The 18,059-nt window shown below is 40.4% G+C and overlaps 1 protein-coding gene and 1 pseudogene across 7 annotated transcripts in view; one reads left to right on the top strand and one right to left on the bottom strand.

The window, feature by feature from the left end:
- Window positions 1–18,059, bottom strand: part of KCNT2 (potassium sodium-activated channel subfamily T member 2) — a 179,693-nt gene that overhangs the window by 20,221 nt on the left and 141,413 nt on the right. For 4 of the 7 annotated variants that reach the window (XM_016165037.2, XM_036235471.1, XM_016165036.2 and 1 more), the window contains 6 exons: window positions 16,767–16,838; window positions 13,777–13,911; window positions 10,034–10,145; window positions 7,340–7,441; window positions 4,094–4,177; window positions 3,126–3,254 (listed from right to left, as the gene is read on the bottom strand). In XM_016165037.2, the coding sequence (XP_016020523.1) occupies window positions 3,126–3,254; window positions 4,094–4,177; window positions 7,340–7,441; window positions 10,034–10,145; window positions 13,777–13,911; window positions 16,767–16,838 (634 nt within the window). The remainder of the gene's footprint in view (window positions 1–3,125; window positions 3,255–4,093; window positions 4,178–7,339; window positions 7,442–10,033; window positions 10,146–13,776; window positions 13,912–16,766; window positions 16,839–18,059) is intronic. The other 3 variants (XM_016165041.2, XM_036235469.1, XM_036235470.1) reach the window with 2 other exon arrangements.
- Window positions 12,790–12,908, top strand: LOC118613505 (annotated as a pseudogene).

Below are 18,059 nucleotides of genomic sequence, written 5' to 3' on the forward strand. Positions count from 1 at the left end.
ACCAGAAAACGCTGAGCTTGCATTCCAGGTCTCTCATGCGTTTTGTAATTTTAGTTACAAATATTCTTTATCATCATTTGTCTTCTCAGAAATGTCTGCTGAAGTATCAGTGTTTCTCTCACAGCCAAAGTGGCGATGTAACTTACAATAACTTTTTCTCTACGTAGAATCTGGTAAGACACTGAAGACAGACTAGAAACGACACAGCACGCAAACCTGCCTTTCAAATGTATTTTTAAGAAATACGTGAAGTGACAAGGAAGCAAGGCCTAGAGGCTTCATGTTAATTTATCCTTATATGCTTATACGAAACATTGGCATTTAATAAAAATTCTTGGTAGGATAGGGTAGAGTTTAACACTTGGAAGTATAAAGTACAGAAATGATCAATGAATGGGTCTCATATGACTACTTCACCGCTATAAGTCTATTGTTGCTTTTATCGGTTACAAATACGTAGTTTAAATAGTCAGAAAATGCTAGTTTTATAACAATTCTGACCATAATCTCTTTGATTTTCCTTTCATAGGACGCATCTACATTTATCTCTCTTAGCTGGATTCGTTGGCTTTTCTCTCTCTGATTCTATGTAACATGCTTGATTGTTATATTTTTCATTTCCTGTTTTTATCAACGTCTCACGCTGGAAGAAGAATGAACGGTCTTCTGCCGATCTCACTACCTTTTCCATCCCCCATCATGCCAAAATTGTTCAAGTCTAATCTTGGTTAGGTCTAAATTCAGGGCATATTATGACTAAGTACAATTTATAGATGAGGTACACAGGAAACGTGTTTTCTATTCAATTCTGCGTAAATTTTTTGTTGTAGGTGATGGTGTGTTCCTAGAGTTTTAACTGTCTTATTTCGTGAATTGATTAATTAGGTCACTACTTATCAATACTTCATCCTAAACTCTTTGGCAATTGTCTAATCTTTGTCTGAACATCAAGATGACAGATGTCATCCTTCCGAAAAAATCTCCCCGAAGCCTCCGCTCTAGGTTGGTCTTCACCTCTTCTGGTGCCTTCACTGCCGTCCTGGGGACGTCCCCAACCTCATACTTGCTGCCTGCTTCCCATAAAAACCAAGGTCTTTACTGAGTTGATATTTCATTAATGTCCCTCCCCACATCCCCACTTTTTGTCTAAACACGAGTCTGACTTAAAGGAGATCCGCTTTACTGGGACTCTTGCATCTTGCAAAACCACAATGGAAGGTCGAACCTACCGATCATGTTGCATAAACTCTTAAATAAGGAAACACATACTATGTTCATTCTTTTTACAGTAACTGGACCGGGAAAACAACTCTTTCTCACGTGTGTCCTTTTATATTGCCAGACTACAATTATTATTTAATGCAACAGTTTTGTTTTTGCTTTATTTAATGGGAAAATACAAGTAGAATTCCAGCTCAACTGCAGTAGTCGGTTCATTTTGGATGTAGAGTACTGTTCATTTCTCTGTCCTTATATATTTTTCTGCCTCTAATATACCATGCTGTAAAAATGCTTGATGGTCCTATTTTATCTTTAGTTATTTAAATTGTCTCACTTTTTCTATAATAGGCAGAAAATGTATGTGCTGAAAGATGAACTGAATTTAACACAGGAAGAAGCGTCCTGTATATTTAACCCAACTTTCTTCTAAGAGGTTCGGGGATTTATACACGTTTAATTGAGGTGATCGTTATTTGTGATGGGAAGAACTGACCAACATATTGTGTTAAACGATCCTTGATGGCAGAACAAATTCTCAACTTAGCCAAGTTCAAATACGAAATGATTAATTATTTAGGTGCAGAAGAATTTGCCTTCTCTTAACCTTTAATCGGGTAATTTTTTGGATCCACTGTTCTGAAAACTTTAGGCACATCTGAGCAAACTATCGTATTTAACTGGCGTGTTTCTCCTGTCACTCAGTCCCGATTCTCTCTAACTTGGTCTTGCTTTCTGTTACGTGACCCACAGGGACCACAGCCAGTGACAAACCCAGATTAAGCAGCAGAGATGCCAATAAATCTCCTTTTAGTGTTCCTGAAGGCACCGGAAAGCACCTCAGAAAAACTCAGCTGTGTTCTGCAGGACTCAATATCCCTTATTTAAATGTCAAACTAGAAATTTTAACAAAAGAGCAAAAATATATTCCATTACTCTTATGCTTCCTACAAAGCACTTTTCCATACAAGGTTTCATTGATTTGATCACAAGTTGGTTTAACGATGACATGTACTACTAAAATGCATATACCTGATCTGAGACTCATTGTTGAGGTAATCTAATATAAGACTAAAAAGAGAAATTTTTAAATAATTTTAAGGTATCTGAAGAATATATCAAGAATGTAAACTATCAAAAAATATATAAAACATTTATATTAAATAATTTTATAAATAGGATAATGCATTTGTCCAAAATTTTTGTTTCATAAAAGAGTAATTTAAAATGTGATGGTTTACTAAGCATGTATAAACTATTTAGAACCACATAATGTGACCAAATCAAAATGTGAGTATGCTCGCAGCAGCGAGCAGCCATCAGAAATTGTGCTGCATATTAATAAACTCTAGTTTGCTCTCAAAATTACCGAGCCTTCCTCTGGGAAGGTCTGGCATTGCTACTTGAGTTTTTTCTTGGCTTCAGGATAGTCTTTAAACTAGAGTTTGAAAAGTATGAGTTTCAGTGCTTATTAACTTATCTCTGTTTTGATTCCTTTATTTAAATAAATGCTAATGCATGCAGTTAAGGGGTATATCAGAAAGCAAGATTGCTTGCCTTGAGAACTTTTATGTATAACGTTACTTAGAATTCATTTGCTTCCTAACAATCTCCTAGAAATTAAAAATCCTAGATCTACAGAAGTTGCTCAGAGTCCCAAATCCACAAACTCTAGAATAGTCCCTTAGCCAACAATATTTTGAGAAATTCTGGCATAGTTTACTAAACAAGTAATTGATAAGTGTTTTTTCGTTTTGTTTTGTTTTTTGCTTTTGCTGGAAACCCCTACTACTTGTCCGACAGCATTCTTTTTGTGCCTCTGACATTTTTCAGAAGTCAGTTTTCAAGGTTGGGAATGGTTGCATTCAATCAGATGAAATGTTCATAGGAATATTTTGGTTCCAAACCTCAGATGTTGTAAGTTTCTGAGACTCAGTCCGGTAGATCCCGATGGGGATGTCCCCAGAAGAGGAACACAGCTTCTGATAAAGCCGGGCGTATGTTCTGATCCATAAGTCCTCCTCGGTGATTTTCATCTAGAATATGTACGAATCATTTACACGTTAGCTTGGAGAGACAAAAACTCAGTGGTTAATTTTCACTTCTTAAGAGTATAACCTATCGATACTTTGAACTCTCAAAGTGCCAAGTCACAAGTGCTTATGCACGTGTTAAACTGATTAGTTGCACCCCATCTCGGCCTTATCCCTGGGGTTCCCCCAATCTAAGAAACCAGCTCAATTTGTGGCAGCGTGACATTGTATTCATTAAATCCAGGAGACATTAGGCCCTAGCAATTGACTGGGAGATGTGTTTTCGAATGTCGCAATAACTACAGGCTGCTGCTGGAGTGAGTGGACAGGGTCTGCCGATGGTACAAATTTTTAAAAGAACTGTCCATCCAAAGTTCTCATAACCCCTGCACTGAGGGAGCTGTTAGCAGAATGAGCGCGGGCTGGCAGACGAGAGGTGTGACAGCTAGTCCCTCTGCTAGTCCTAAATCTGGATTGGTGGCAAGTCACTTCACGAAACACACTTAGTCCTGGCAGCCTCAGTTGTGAAACACAGGCCTCCTGGGTCATCGCCATAGTCCCCCACAGCACGGCCTCCTGTGTCAGAAACCTTCAGCCTCAAATCACCAGCTAGAAAAAAAACACCTGTTCCGAACTGTGGACAGAATGGCTATTTATCATGATTATTAATTTCAAATAATGTGTTCCCTCGAACATATTTTAAGGAATTAAAAAACCATGATGCTAGTTTTGAGCAGATATTAGGGGAAAAAAATGACATAGAAGAGTTAGCCTAAGTCCATTTAGAGGAATTTCAGACTGGCTATGCGAACAATCTTCTCTCGCAGAAATGATTAACTTACAGAACAAAGGAAGCCCGACCCTGGGGTGGTGTCCAGTCCCAGCAAGAGTCTGGTGACAGAAATCATGTAGTCCTTCACAAACGACTGCAACATAAACAAAAACAGCTCCTTACTACGGCGTGGAGTGGCTAGGAGTGCGAACACTGTATCGCTTCTAAAAGATGATTTCTCGTAACACATCATTGAGTCTCCATAAAAAAGGGAATAAAAATCTATCTAGTCAGACTCCTAAATACACATGCCCCGTTACGCTGTCCTTAAGGAGACACGAGGAATAATTGTTCTCTTAGAATACCTTGACATGCTTAAATTTTATGCATGCTGTTAGGCATGATAAAAACATTTTTAGATTTTAATAAAAATATGAGTTGATATAAACTAGAGAATATCAAAAACTTCAAAGAACTAAAATTTGCCATGAAATATTTCAATGTTTTTTTTTAGGATTAAGCTCTATGCTAGTAGAATACATTTCTAGTATTTACATAACCTAAACATTAATAAGTTAATAGTTGAGTATTAAATGCCATTATCAGGCTATTTTATGGTCTAACAATAAGATATAGTTTAGTATGTTGCTAGAACACTGCTCAGTATTTAGTGTTAATGATGCTTCTAGCTGCTTCGATTTACTCTTAGCTCCGAGGAAAAAAACTTTCAAGCAAGACAAGGCATGTTTTGCCATAACATGTAGCAATAATTTATAAATTGTGTGAAATGACTGCCTTCAGTTCGATCTTCAAATGTTCAAAATTTGAAAAACGTAAATAATCTGCTTATTTTGCATAGCAAGGATTTTTTTACAAGTTATAGTGCTTTTTAAGTACATCTGCTAACCCACTTCCTTAATTACTAGTTCATTTTACCAACACCTGGTATCAGAAAGCTAAACTCTTCTAAGAAGAGCAAACATGTCCATTTCCTTTATTCGGGCCAAAGAAGTGGCATTTTGGTTTATAACATACATCAGTCTCCTAGTAGTTAGGACATGAATATATAGGCGGCCACCAAGAAAAGTTGTGACATAGAGTATCATTTAACTTCATCTCTAACTCAGTGTCTGCTAAAGAAAGATTTAAGAACAAATTCTCAGACGCTTAAGACTATTTTCCAAGGTGAAAAATAGAAAGTATTCATGGAAGAGAAAGTACACTAAAGATCTGGAAAATGACTGTTTTAAGTTATTTTAGAGTCAGATGCGGTAATGCAGCTAATTTGTCTCCTGTATTCGTCGCCAACACATCCCTTGTCCAGAGGTCATTTGTCTGTAACTTCCTTGGGGCACAGACAAGGAGTAGGAGTGAGCCGGAAAGGTGTGCGCAGCATTAAATCTCACGGAATTCAACCACAGGAGATTCTTTTCAGTTTCACTTAGCTCAATTTAACTTTAAGATAATACTTATTTTCTTAATAATTGATTTCCTAGCTTTACAAAGATGATTAATAAAAATTATTAAAATATGAAAATGATCTGTGTTTCAAGTGGGAAGGAGGAGAGAGACTATTAAAATGTAACAAAGGGAAAAAAATCTTTCAGGAAGTTAAAGTACAAAAAACAAACGTTATACAAGGGCAGGGTCGTTTCCCACAGGGACAGGATGGGCAGGCGTGATCCAATGACATGAGCGTGGCCTGGTGGCAAGGGTCACACTAGCCACTAGGTAGTCTCTCTGTGAGCCCTCGCGTGTCACCCACATATCGTGAGGGAGGACGCTGCCGGGAGCACAGTTTCCTTTGGGGAAACAACCAAAATGACGTCTAGGACCGAATTACATGAATAACAAATCACTACGCAATTGTAGTCATTAATAATAGTTTTTGAATATACAATATAAACATTTATCCCTATGAAGATGGGTTTAATTCATTAACCATAATAATTAGATGGTATATAGTATATTTTAAAAACATAAGAATGCTTATGCAATTTGAGGAATCATATATATGTTTTTATATCTATAACCCATGACTTAGTCTTCTTCGCCTATCTGAGAAATGGACCATGATTATATCTCATTTGCAGTCAAGGGAAGGTAAATCAGCAGTTACTACTTTGAAAGTTATTTTTCTAGTTCACTGTTTCTGAAATAGCTCTAGAAAACACAGAACTTCCTGTATCTTACTATGAAAAATGTGAGATAAAAATGAAGAGAAAGAAATGATTGCGTTTCCGCCCCTCCAACCTCCTTGGTAACGATCAGAATTGTGTGCGGGGGTAACCTGTGTTTGCAAATGGTGGGACCCCCACACCCCCTGCAGTGCCCACTAATGCGTCCAAGAACCTTAGGGCAAACAGGAGTGCTCACTCTCCTGCACTCATCTGGCAAAAGCACGTGGTTTGCGACATGTGGCATTGCTAGAGGCACACTCAGGGCCGTCATTAGCCCACAGGCCAATAGAAAGGCTTTAACTAGCTTTAGGTTAGTTGGTTCAGTCAAGCATTGCAGAAGAGGGTACGTAAAACACGTCATCAAAAAGTGAATAAGCACAAGGAAATGTTCGAATGCTGAATTTGAGATTGAAAGCCCTGTGAATATCTTTATTTCTCTTCATGGAAATGTTTAGAAATTGATTACTTGAATCCGAGAATATGAAATTTTACTGCTATTCAGTTTATAGCAGAGTTGAAAAATATTAAAATATATTTGCATAAAATAACATCTCCATGAACTTCTTATGATAAAATGGCAGTGTTAACTTTGGCCTTCCAGAACAAAGTACGTGGTTTTTAGTTGTTTGTAAAATCTTTTGTCATATTTTTCTAAAACAGGTAATAATTAGAAGACATTTAAAATGTCCTCGGTTTATCAGTTTATTGGCATCAATTTTATATCTTATTTTTTAAAAATAGAAGTCATAAAATTTTTTTTTAACCTAGTAATTTTTCCTTAGCTTTTTTTTTTTTTTTTAGTCTGGTAATAAAGATATAGCAACGTGCAATATGTATTAAAATGTCACAATAAACATTGTAGGACACTGGTTTAGGCTACAGAATCCCTAAAAATTTGGGCTAAAGAATGCCTAAAAATTATTTCTTAGATTGTTCCAAAAAATGTTTTTTGCTTACAAAATGTTTCATAGGCACATCGATGTCCTTAAATACATGAAATAAAATATTGAATTACTTCCAGGGCCAATGCTGAGTCAACAGCTCCATGAGAAACCCTAGTTAGAGCATTTATTTAATAAAATCCAAATGAAGCATAAAATAAGCATATTAAAGAGCAAAAAGGAAAGATCGCGTACCTGGTAAAGAAGTGTGTCCAGCATACTGATGCTAAACACCCTCCCCGCAGCAAAAGGCAGTCGGAACATAAAAGCCAAATTAGAACCTCTCTCTCGTTCTTTCTGTTCAGAAATTTGAAATCGAAAAATTCGTGAGCATTCTGTATGTTACGCTTCTCTGCTTAAATTTTCCTGACGTATGTGAACAAGGTACTTTTATTACATGGTTCTTAGCTGTGAATGTGTCATTACTTCATTTATAATTGTATTCTGAACACATTTCTTTAATTTTCATGACCAAGGTTTCCTGATCAATTAAAACAGCCAATAGTTAAGAAAGGTTAATCCTTTAGACAGTCGACATTTATTCTTCATACCTACTTCTGAAAAGAACACAATAAAACCGTTTGATGAAACTAAAAGTAAAACCCTAAAGCCACATAACTTATAACACCTAGAAGGTCTACACTGAATCTTCTCATGTGTGAGGGCGGAACAATAGGCAGGCTGGAGCCCTGACATGCAGTGGTCCCTTTAGCTTCTGTCATCTGAGTTTTCATTACATGCCCTTTAAATCGTGCCAGCTGCACCAGTGTGCAGCTCAGCTTCTGAAAATGAAGAAAAGAAAGAAAAAGAAATGACGTGTGTGTGTGTGGGGGGGCGGGGTTGGTGTATGGGCATCTCTTTTTAAAAATTCTGTTATCTTCCTTTCATAAATGAAGACATGAGAGCAAATATTTGTGTGAGATGGGAAGGCATTTCTTAAGCGTGCAGGTTACTCTTGTACTTAGCTGGTGGTAATCTCAGAAATGCTGGTTTCATTTGTGGCCAACTTCCTTTTACCGAGCAAGTCACATACAGCTAAGCAAGTAAGAAAAGCAGTCCTGACTCTTGGGGCAGTGGAAGCGAACCCACATTCCTAGTGTAGCAGACATGGGGGACCACACGGGGAGGGGGACCTCCCGTCCGCCATTTCAGAAGGGGTCTGGCTGAAGGATGAGTTGTGGAGATGCACAGGGCTCTGGCTGCTGCTCACTGTGCTGACAGGTTGACAATGACTTGACTTTGGCTCTACTGGGAGAAGGACAAGGTGGGGATCAGAGCCTGCCCCTCCAAGGAGCAGGAGGGGTCAGTCCCCCATGTCGCCCATGTCTGGCTGAGAGGACGTCCAGACTCTGAGAACATCCTCACTTGAGAGTAGGGAGAAGGTCGAAGGAAGGACAGCCAGGCGGTGTTCCAACTTGAGTCTGTGTCCACTAGGTCACAATATATTCTCTAATAGCCTGACTGTCAAGAAAACCTAGTTTGAACCATCCATGCAGGTGGCTGGAGATGGCTGGATCGATCTGTCTTGGTTGCAGGGTTATTCGCTTTTTCCTGTGAACTTGGGGCCGAATCTGGTTCCTGAGGTGTGGGAAGCATCCCGGGGAGGCCAAAGCCACAGTCGCTTAAGCCCACGTCGAAGCAAGAAGCCAGAGCGAAGAGCTGAGACCCCCGAGACTCAGAGGGCCGGGACCTGTCGCGGGGCCGAGTGGGACCCACCGGGTGGTTGGGGTCGCACTTGGCCTCTCCAGTCTTTTCCGTCCTTGAGGGCTGACCGCTGTGATTCACTGAGAAGGACTGTGACCTTCTTCCTGTTTACTCTGCTGGCTAACGAGGGGCAGGGGGCACGCGGTGGCAAAGCTCACTTCTCAGGTTTTGCAGAAATGAATGACTCACTGCTGAATACATTTTTTTTTTCATACTCCCTCCAAAAGACTGTCCCATATGTCGCCTTTGTAGTATAATATTCGGTATGATTGAAAAAAATGAATAAAAGACACTCCTATCACTAAGGAAATTTCAAGGGTTTTTGAAGATATGTGTCAAGAACGAGGGCCAAAGACCCAATTTATTTTTCTTATTATGACACTACTCATCTCACGTTTTTATTACTCTCCTCCTTACGTCAGTGCGTGATTACCACATGGTTGCTAAAGTAATTATTATGGCCATCACTGGGGAATGGTGATAATTCAAAAGCAACTTTGAAGGAAGTGGTCTCGAAGCAAATTGTGCCATAACCATGAATAAAAGGGTTTTTTTTTAATGAAATGCATCAAATCAAGAGAAATAAGTCTCGAGAAGGAAATGAGATGAAGATTCCTCCTCTTTCTAGCATTGTCCACCTCTTCTCCGTTTCGTTGCTGCTTGTCATGTCGTCCATCTCTGTGTAGCTCTTGTCCTGTGTTTCTGACGCCTGCTGCACCTGCTCCGTTAGCGTGTCAGGGACCCCCTGTGACCGGTGACTAAACCTGGGAGGCAGCGCTGGGAAAACAGTGGCAGTGACGGGGTCGCTCACGAGAAGAAGGGTAGTGTAGAGCAAAACAGAACGACTCGGCGGCAAACATGGGCAACAAGGAAGGTCAGACGCAAATGAAAGTGTGAGCGAGAGCGTGCTGTCCAGGAAATTTGCCGCTAGATTTTACAAATTCAAAGAAAATAGTGTGATATTTGCACTGTGAAAAACAGTATAAATAAAGTCACTGTGATAGAAACAGTTCAAATCCATCAATTCACATTTAAATATATATATAAAAATTAAGATTTTAGCTCCCCTAAAGCAATTTGAAAGATTTTTACTATTTTTTACTTTTACTTTCTCATGGCATTTCTTTCTACACTGAGAAATTTCCAGAGTTATTCTTTCAACCAAAATAGTCCAACGTGACTTACCTTTTCCAGTTTGGAAAGAGCAAAGGAGTAACAGTCCTTGGCTCTGAACTGCATGAATCTCATGTTGGCCGGGTGGGTGAGCTCTGTGATGATGCTGAGACTGGAAAACAACCTGCGGGTCGCAGAAAGTTTGCGTCACACTAGCAATGCAATGTGGCATTTTTCTCTAACAACCTCTTTATGAGTGAGCGCGTCCCGGCCCCGGGCAGAAGAGCGCGTGAATCGCAACAGCGCGCAGTGCCACGAAAGCTGTTCCGGACGAGGCGGGAAAGATGAAGGCATGTTTTAGCGCACGTTTTAGCGCGCTAACGAAAACGAAGCCCATAGCCTGGCTTTCATTAGACATGTTCTGCCTACAGTCATGAGACAGCAGAGGAGAGACACTCAATTGAAATTAACATTTCATCGCAGCGAATTGGGGCCTAAACTCAACTGATGTTGTTCTCGGAGGATCTTGAGAATCTTGCACACGCCCCACAGCTTTGCACGTGCTTTTCCCCCGTTCGTCTGTTTCTGTCTGTCTGTCTGTCTGTCTCTCTCTCTCACACATACACACACACACACACACACACACACACACACACACACACTTCTCACCCCCAGCCCAGAAAGTGGGGCCGGGTAATTCCATACGGCAAGTGCCTTTTTATGGCTGCTGTCGCTGATCCGGTCCCTCGCTGGCCTCTGTGCACCGTGAGTGGCTCCTCTGGTTCACATACTTTGAGACCCTGGGCGGCGGCCACTTCAGCCGGTGACTGATTTTGTTCTCCGCACACGGCGTCTCTAAGCTCAGTCATGGCCCCTTAAAGTTCCCAGCAGCAGCGGAACCCACACCCGAGCTCGGGCTCACAAAACACACTATAAATGCCAGTCTGTCATGTATCTGAGAATATTTCTGCATATCAAGGGTGTGCGTTAATATAGGTACATAGACACACTTAGATACATGAAACATCTGTTTTAGACAAGTAGTGTCAACGCTACCACAAATGTGAAGTGTCGCAGTTTCTGTCACCTATATCGTCGTCTTTGACCATTTCGCTCTTGCCTCCTCAACGTGTAAGAGTCCAGTTCCCTTAGAGACGCGGCCTTAGTTGAGTCCGAATCAGTCTGGTTTCCAGGCACGGTGACTGGATTTCTGTTCGCCTGACACTTGTTTGTAGGGGTCACCGGATCCTACCTCCGGAAGGTTGTCATCCGCCGCTAGGGCATTTTGTGCGAAGTGGCAGGTAGAGAACGTGGAAGGACAAGGAACTGGGAGTGAGGAAAGGGAAGCAGCCGAGATCAGAGTCGCCCGTCGTGGATACTCCGTGATTACGTGTCGGGTCTCAGCACAGGAGTGGTTATTCCCGTGGGCACTGGAACTGAGCCTCAGTGAGGCGAGAGCGAAAGCCCTCGGGTGACTCAGGACAGTGAAAAGGCAGGAGAATCAGTGGATAGTAGGTTCCAGTGGGGACAAATGATGGCGAAGTATTGGGGGCATTAGAAGGAATAAAGCAGAAATAAGTAGTGTACTCAGAGTTGAATGAAAGCAAGAATGTGGAGGGTAAATTGCTGGGGCTTCAGAGTGGAGGCTGTGACTGTGAGAACCAGTGGCCGAGGAATGATTTCGAGAAGATTTCCTATGCGGAATTATTGAAATCATCGAGAATCACAGTGGGCCTGGGTTGGCCAACAGTCATGGTGAATCCGGGACTTAACCTGTCAAGGAATGTGGAGACCTCAAGGGGGGTGACTGACTGCACCTGTGACATGAAACCACCAGTTCTGCACAATTTTGGTCATTTAGTTATGTGAATGATATTTCATTTATCATAGAGACCTATTGGTGTCTTGCTTTTTGATTAGGTAAAACTAGCCTAGTTTCGCATGCATAGATTAGTAACTTAAGAATTACTTCGTAAAAAAACTGGCGTAGAATTTTTTTTTTTCCTGGAAGATATTATGTACTTAGTGAAATAATGATACAGCCAGACTCTTTATCTGCAGATTCCACATCTACAGATTCAACCAGACTCGGATGGAAAATATTTTGGGAAAAAGTGTTCTTTTGTTGCGTTGTGTGCTCTGTGGTTAGGTCCATGATGGGGGTGTCTCTGCTGAACATATTAGTTTTCTTTCCCCCTGTCATTATTCCTTAAACAGTATAGTAAAACAACCACCTTCCCGGCATTTACGCTGTATTATATATAATCTGGAGGTGATTTAAAGCACGTGGGAGGATGCGGTAGGCTATATGCAAATACTAGGCTTCTCTTTCTGGAACAAGAGGTTCTATAAAAGGGCAGCGTAGATGGTCCACGTGCTGTGACAGTCTTTATATTCCTGGTTTCCTGTCTTTACGTGAACACTGCAAAAGGGTTCGTGATTTTCCATAGGCATTTTATAGAGGGGAGAGGTCGTTTAGACAAGTTTAAGACGCCCACTCGAGGTCACAGAGCTACCAGGCTTGTGCCGGGACTCGAGACTGAGGTCGTGCTCTGCGAAGTCTGTGTTGTGCGCTTCCAGGCTCTGTGGCGTTCCCTCTCTGCCACCTGGCTGAGGCCATTTTACCGCTAACAGCGATAGCAGCTCGCATTTATTGAGCAATCGAAAAGTACCAGACATGTATATTTTTAAATCGCTAACAACCTGTGATTAAGACATTGAGATTTAGAGAAGGAAAGGAATTTGCCAAAGGTTATATAATAAACCGTGGGACTCCCGTCTCAGCTCTGTTTTCTGCATTCTGAGCTCAGACTATAAACAAACAATTGGTCTACGGCCGTGCCACCCCGAACAAGCCCAATCCCATCTGATCTCGGAAGCTAAGCAGGGGCGGGCCTGGTTAGTACTTGGATGGGAGACCCCCTAGGAAGACCAGGTGCTGTAGACGTAAAAAATAGAAAATAAGCGATTGCAAGCTGACAAGATCCTTGTAATCTGAGGTCAACCAAGGGTTGCCTCGCCTAAAAAAACCAAATAATTGCCCTCAATATTTGCTTCGCTACAATCCAAAGCTGTGAGGGCGGGGCGAGGGGAGGTAGCAATGACGGAGTTCATATTTATTGCTTTATTTACTTTCATGCTTTGGAAGGTCGGGTATTTCCTTTAAACTTCCACAAAAGTCATAAAACTGAAACTGATATTTTGCATATTTAATGATCTCAGGAAGAACCATCCCAGGTGACGCAGGCATCTTGACTTACAGGTGATTTTGACTTCGCTTCTAGCATGAGCTATTATCAGGATTTCCCCAAACAAGGCCACAGTGAGAATTTGTAGCTGGGTGAGTTTAATTCAAGGAAGACAGGCTAAGGTCACAGTGCGTTGGCTCTGAACGTGGGTAAATGACCTGCTTGTCGCCTTGCGACTTTTTATTCCTGGTTACGCAGTATGTCAATGCACACCTTTGGCCATGGCTAGGCATGACACCCAAGTTAAAACACACACAGCCCCTCACAAAGCAGGACTGCCACCGCACAACACTTCTTCAAATTTGTTACTGTTAAACCATGCAGGAAAACGAATGATTATTGTATTGATTTTAAAAAGAATAACAGACCTGCAGTTAAAAGTTTAACTTGACGCAGCGCCAGTCACCCATTGGGGGCCAAATAAGCATTTACTTTATGATCAAACGAACGAAGGTCGTTTGAGCGCTAAGTGTCCCGTGCTCATTCCTTGCACACGCAGTCAGAGTGGGCTGTCTCACGGGGCTTCAGCCGGAAGTCGGCGACAGGGCCGGGCTCCGGGACTCTTACCTGAACAGGGTCTGCACGTTCACGATGGTCTTGGCGTCGGCCATGTAGTCTTCCTCGGCGCTCATGGTGCTCTCCTTGTCCACCACCACCATGTTGGCAGCGAAAGTCACCCCGCACCTGAGCAAGTCATCTAGGCTTTGATGGAAATCGACAGAGAAAAAGGGACCGTCAGGAAATAGCAGTGCTAGGGTCGCTGCTGAAGCTGGCTTACTCGTCGTGGTCTTTTGTGACCTTGACTTTTTATGATCTCCCCTCGCCCATGCTTGTGAAGGCTGCCCCGCCAGGTGGCTTTGATGAGGCGCACTAATAGTCGTGAGTGGAGATGATCACATAATCTCTACTGATACAAAATAATTTGTATTTTTGGACTCTTTGTGTTTCATTATCCTGCAGCTGTTTTCAAAGCACATGCGTTAAGAATCTTAAATGATATTAATTACATAAACAAAATACCCATTTTGCCATCAAATAGAAATAGAATGTGTTAGAACCTTGTTTTTAACAGCACAGTATTTCAAAGACATGTTTACAATTTTTTATCTCTAAGGTGCTTTTGGTAAGAGTAGATAAAAATACTTATATTAATTTAGGTGGTCCTGTCTAATTAAACATAAAACTGCAAAATGTTTGTTTTTATATTTGTATTATTTCTTTGTGTAAAGCTGCATATTATAGATTGGTTCTACGCAGCCACGAGCACGTAAGATATATGACTGTCAGTGGTATTCCAGCCGACCCTTTCTCTAGCCTAGAGTTTTTGAGCAAGTGATTGAATCACCTGATTTCTTTGGCTGTATGAAATAATCTAGCTGAACTAGGAGGCACGTTCCCCTGTCACCGATAAACACGTTACCTAGCACTGAATTGAAAGAAAACGTTACTATTAAAGCTGAAATAAGGAAGCCATCATCTCACTGCCTCTGCTTCCTATGAACTAGAAAAATGGGACTGAATTGCATGAGACTAAATTTGAACGAGTGCAAGAACGTTCTAGAGTCGATTGATGACAGAGAAGAAGAATCAGCCTAATTGATTTCCACGACTGCTTTAAAATAGGGATATAAAGGACGGTAGTTCTTTCTGGATTCTTAAACTGGAGGGTCAGCTCCCTGTAGATCTTCCCCTGGCGGGTGACTGGGATTGGCCATGTCACATGGGGAGGCAGGAGGCGGGAGTTCTTTGATAGGAGGCGAGAGAGTATTACCAAAGCTTTGAGTCCGAGATCCCCAGGAATAGTCCAGAAAAACTGTTTTGCGTGAATCAGGATCAATGTTGTGTGATAGATTTTAGGGCTAGAACTGTGAAAACAGTTCCAAATAAATTTTCTATGTTGAGAGGGGTCAGGACCGTGGCAGCCAATCTGCTGCTGACTAAGTTTGAATCCCTGGGGAAATTTTACGTGGGTGTTCCTTTTGTCTAGGAAATTCATCAGAATTGTTCTTAAACTATTAAATTACAATTTAAAAAAGAAAAGAACTAGGTGGAAAATGAATGTGACATGGGCCCTTATGGACCATAAAATTGATGCCTAAGTCATATGTCTTCAACCCACCTTATTATAAGTTTAACTTTCTCATAGTTCTTACAGTCTTTTTTCCCCCATGAAAAATAATAACTCTGGTGTAATAATCTAGATGGGAGGGAAAGATAAAGTGGTAGAAGGTAAGCTTGACTGGAAGAAAGAGATAGAAATCATGATAGAAAAGGTGAATATTTCATCAACAATAAATCAATGAAGTTGAAACTTGACAAAAATTTCACTATGAGAGTCCTTGTGCTAAATAGCACTAAATAGCTAACAAAGTCAATAGAAAATAAAAAAAATTGGAATGACATTTATGAACCATCTAAAAACATTTTTGTTCTTTGTGTTTTAACTTTAAATGACTTTTATATTCATTTAATATTGCGCTGTATTCGTTTTCTTTTTTTCCATTAGGCTGCTACTCTATTCTTATGACTCCTGTCTATCATACTTTTCCCTCGGCTCACTCTCCTGCCTACGTCTTCAGCCTGGTTGCTGTACACAGTTTGGCCACTAGATGGCCGCCTAAGAAAACAGTAAATGAAAAAAAAAAGTTTCAGATAATCTAATTGGCAATGCCTCCCCTTTCTACCCTTTTCAAGAACCAGAATGTGAATGTATGAGAATAAGGAAGTGTTTGTGTGCTCTAATTCATTTGAAGAGGTGGTTGTTGTTGTTGTTGTTGTTGTTGTTGTTGTTGTTGTTTTTAGGGAGAATTTCGAGCAGAAACAAAAGAGGGCAGTAGTATCATGAACCTCCATGAACCAAATCTGTTTCATCTCTAACCCTAGGAATTTGATCCTCTCAGTTCTTCTTTTCCTCACCATAAATACTTTCACAGGGGAAGAATTCGTGTCATCGTTTACACAGGCCAAGATAGGTGGGAGGTTTATTCTTTCTTTTAAATATACTGTTCTAATGAATTTTAATCTAATACGATCAACGTATTTGTATTTTAATACCAATGCATTGCACACATTTGACCTTCTAATTAACAAAATTTTAGAAATTATAGACTCTGATAGATGTTACTAGACCAAAATGAGCTCTTAAGGAAATGCTCCAATTTATAACTCTGACTTAAAATGAGCATTTCTGAATCATTTGGAAGGTTTCCAGAAGTTCTAATGGCATCACCATGCTGAACCTTTTCGTGTTCTCTACCGTGATGCCAACAGGAATAATGATATTGCTGTAGATGACAGAAAGCCGAAACAGCTTTAGAAACTGGACGGAATTTACAGAACTGTCATGCAGCAGAATTCGCTTGAATTCAACAACAGATTACCCCTGAGAAAGTTTGAATACAAGATGTATAACACGAGAACATATGCTCCACATGCAAAATACACCGTCTTCGCAGTACCGAAATGGCAAACGACACTCAGCATGCAACACGGGCCACAGCACAGGACAAACCACAAGACACCACACTAGTTAGTGTGCCAAGCACTTTGTCACCTACTTGTCAATAGAGCCCACCATGTAGTAAACCATTGGAAACCAACAGATTGCATCCAGAAAATGCATATCTGGCCTAAGTAGCAGATGGGTTACAAAATGAAATACAATGTCACAACAGTGGCAGCTCTTCTAGAGAAAGGAAGTAAGTTGACTTAGTTTGCATTTCCAAAACAAAATAATGACAAGATTAACTTTAGGTGCTTTTTTTCTTAACGTTAAGTAGAAAATGACATTCGTACTTGATAACGAATAATACAGAGCACTCAGAATTATAAAAAGTTGCACTCCTGCTTTCTAAATCAGAAACATTATGGCATTATTCTACAAAAATATCGAATCGATACCCTTAGTTATGACTAAAACGTCTTCTCAGTGAGTTTAAAAATTATTCATGCAGAGAAGGCCTTGTGAAATGAAGAACTTAGAATTTTTCCTTATGTGACCCAAAGCGTAGGAAACTAGCCTTCTATACAGAGCCAATTTCTCTAAGGAATATACAGAATTACAACATGTCAATAAATATAGTAGATGTACTCCTGTATTATATGTATTGTATCAAATTAAATTAATTGACTTTATAAATTATTGATCTCAACATATATTGTCGAGTAAATATTTATTATAACCAGAATCTTACACGCATATTTGGGGAAAGATTCATAACCTAGACGCTTCTTGAGAAATCGCTTAACGTGTTGTATTTATTTTACGAAGTTATTCTTTCATGCATCTATTCACTCAGCGCATATGTATCCAAAACATTTTATAAAAGACATTTTAATATCCTCAGTCCTATACAGAAACAAATATGTTATCTTGTACTATAAAAAATATAGATTTTTGGAACACATGTACGAAAGCACACAATTACGATCTGTATCTGAAAAGAATGAACAGTAGGTTGCACTCAGAAGGCAGAACCGGGGATCATGTCACAGGGATAACATGTAAGTTAGATGCTGAAGGATGAGTAGGAGTTTGCGCAGTGAACAAGGACAGGGCGAGTCCAGGCCAAGGGCAGTGCAGGGCCTGCAGCGTCCCGGGCGCTTATCCCAGCTGCAGGAAGCCGCTTCCTCCCTGACTTATTTTCTTCTGACTGATCGCCCTCTATCCCGTCACACTCAGAAAGAAAGCTCAACACCTTGAAGCATAAAAATAAATCTTACAAAGGTTGCCACTGTTGTTAGGTTGACTAAAAGTTCCATAATTTTAAATGGCCTCGTGTTATTACATATCATAAAGGTATCCTACTTCATGTTTTAAATCTTCAGTTATCTAGTGTATGAGTTACTTT

The sequence above is a fragment of the Rousettus aegyptiacus genome, unplaced genomic scaffold, assembly GCF_014176215.1.
Source record: "Rousettus aegyptiacus isolate mRouAeg1 unplaced genomic scaffold, mRouAeg1.p scaffold_m13_p_18, whole genome shotgun sequence".
NCBI lineage: Eukaryota > Metazoa > Chordata > Mammalia > Chiroptera > Pteropodidae > Rousettus > Rousettus aegyptiacus.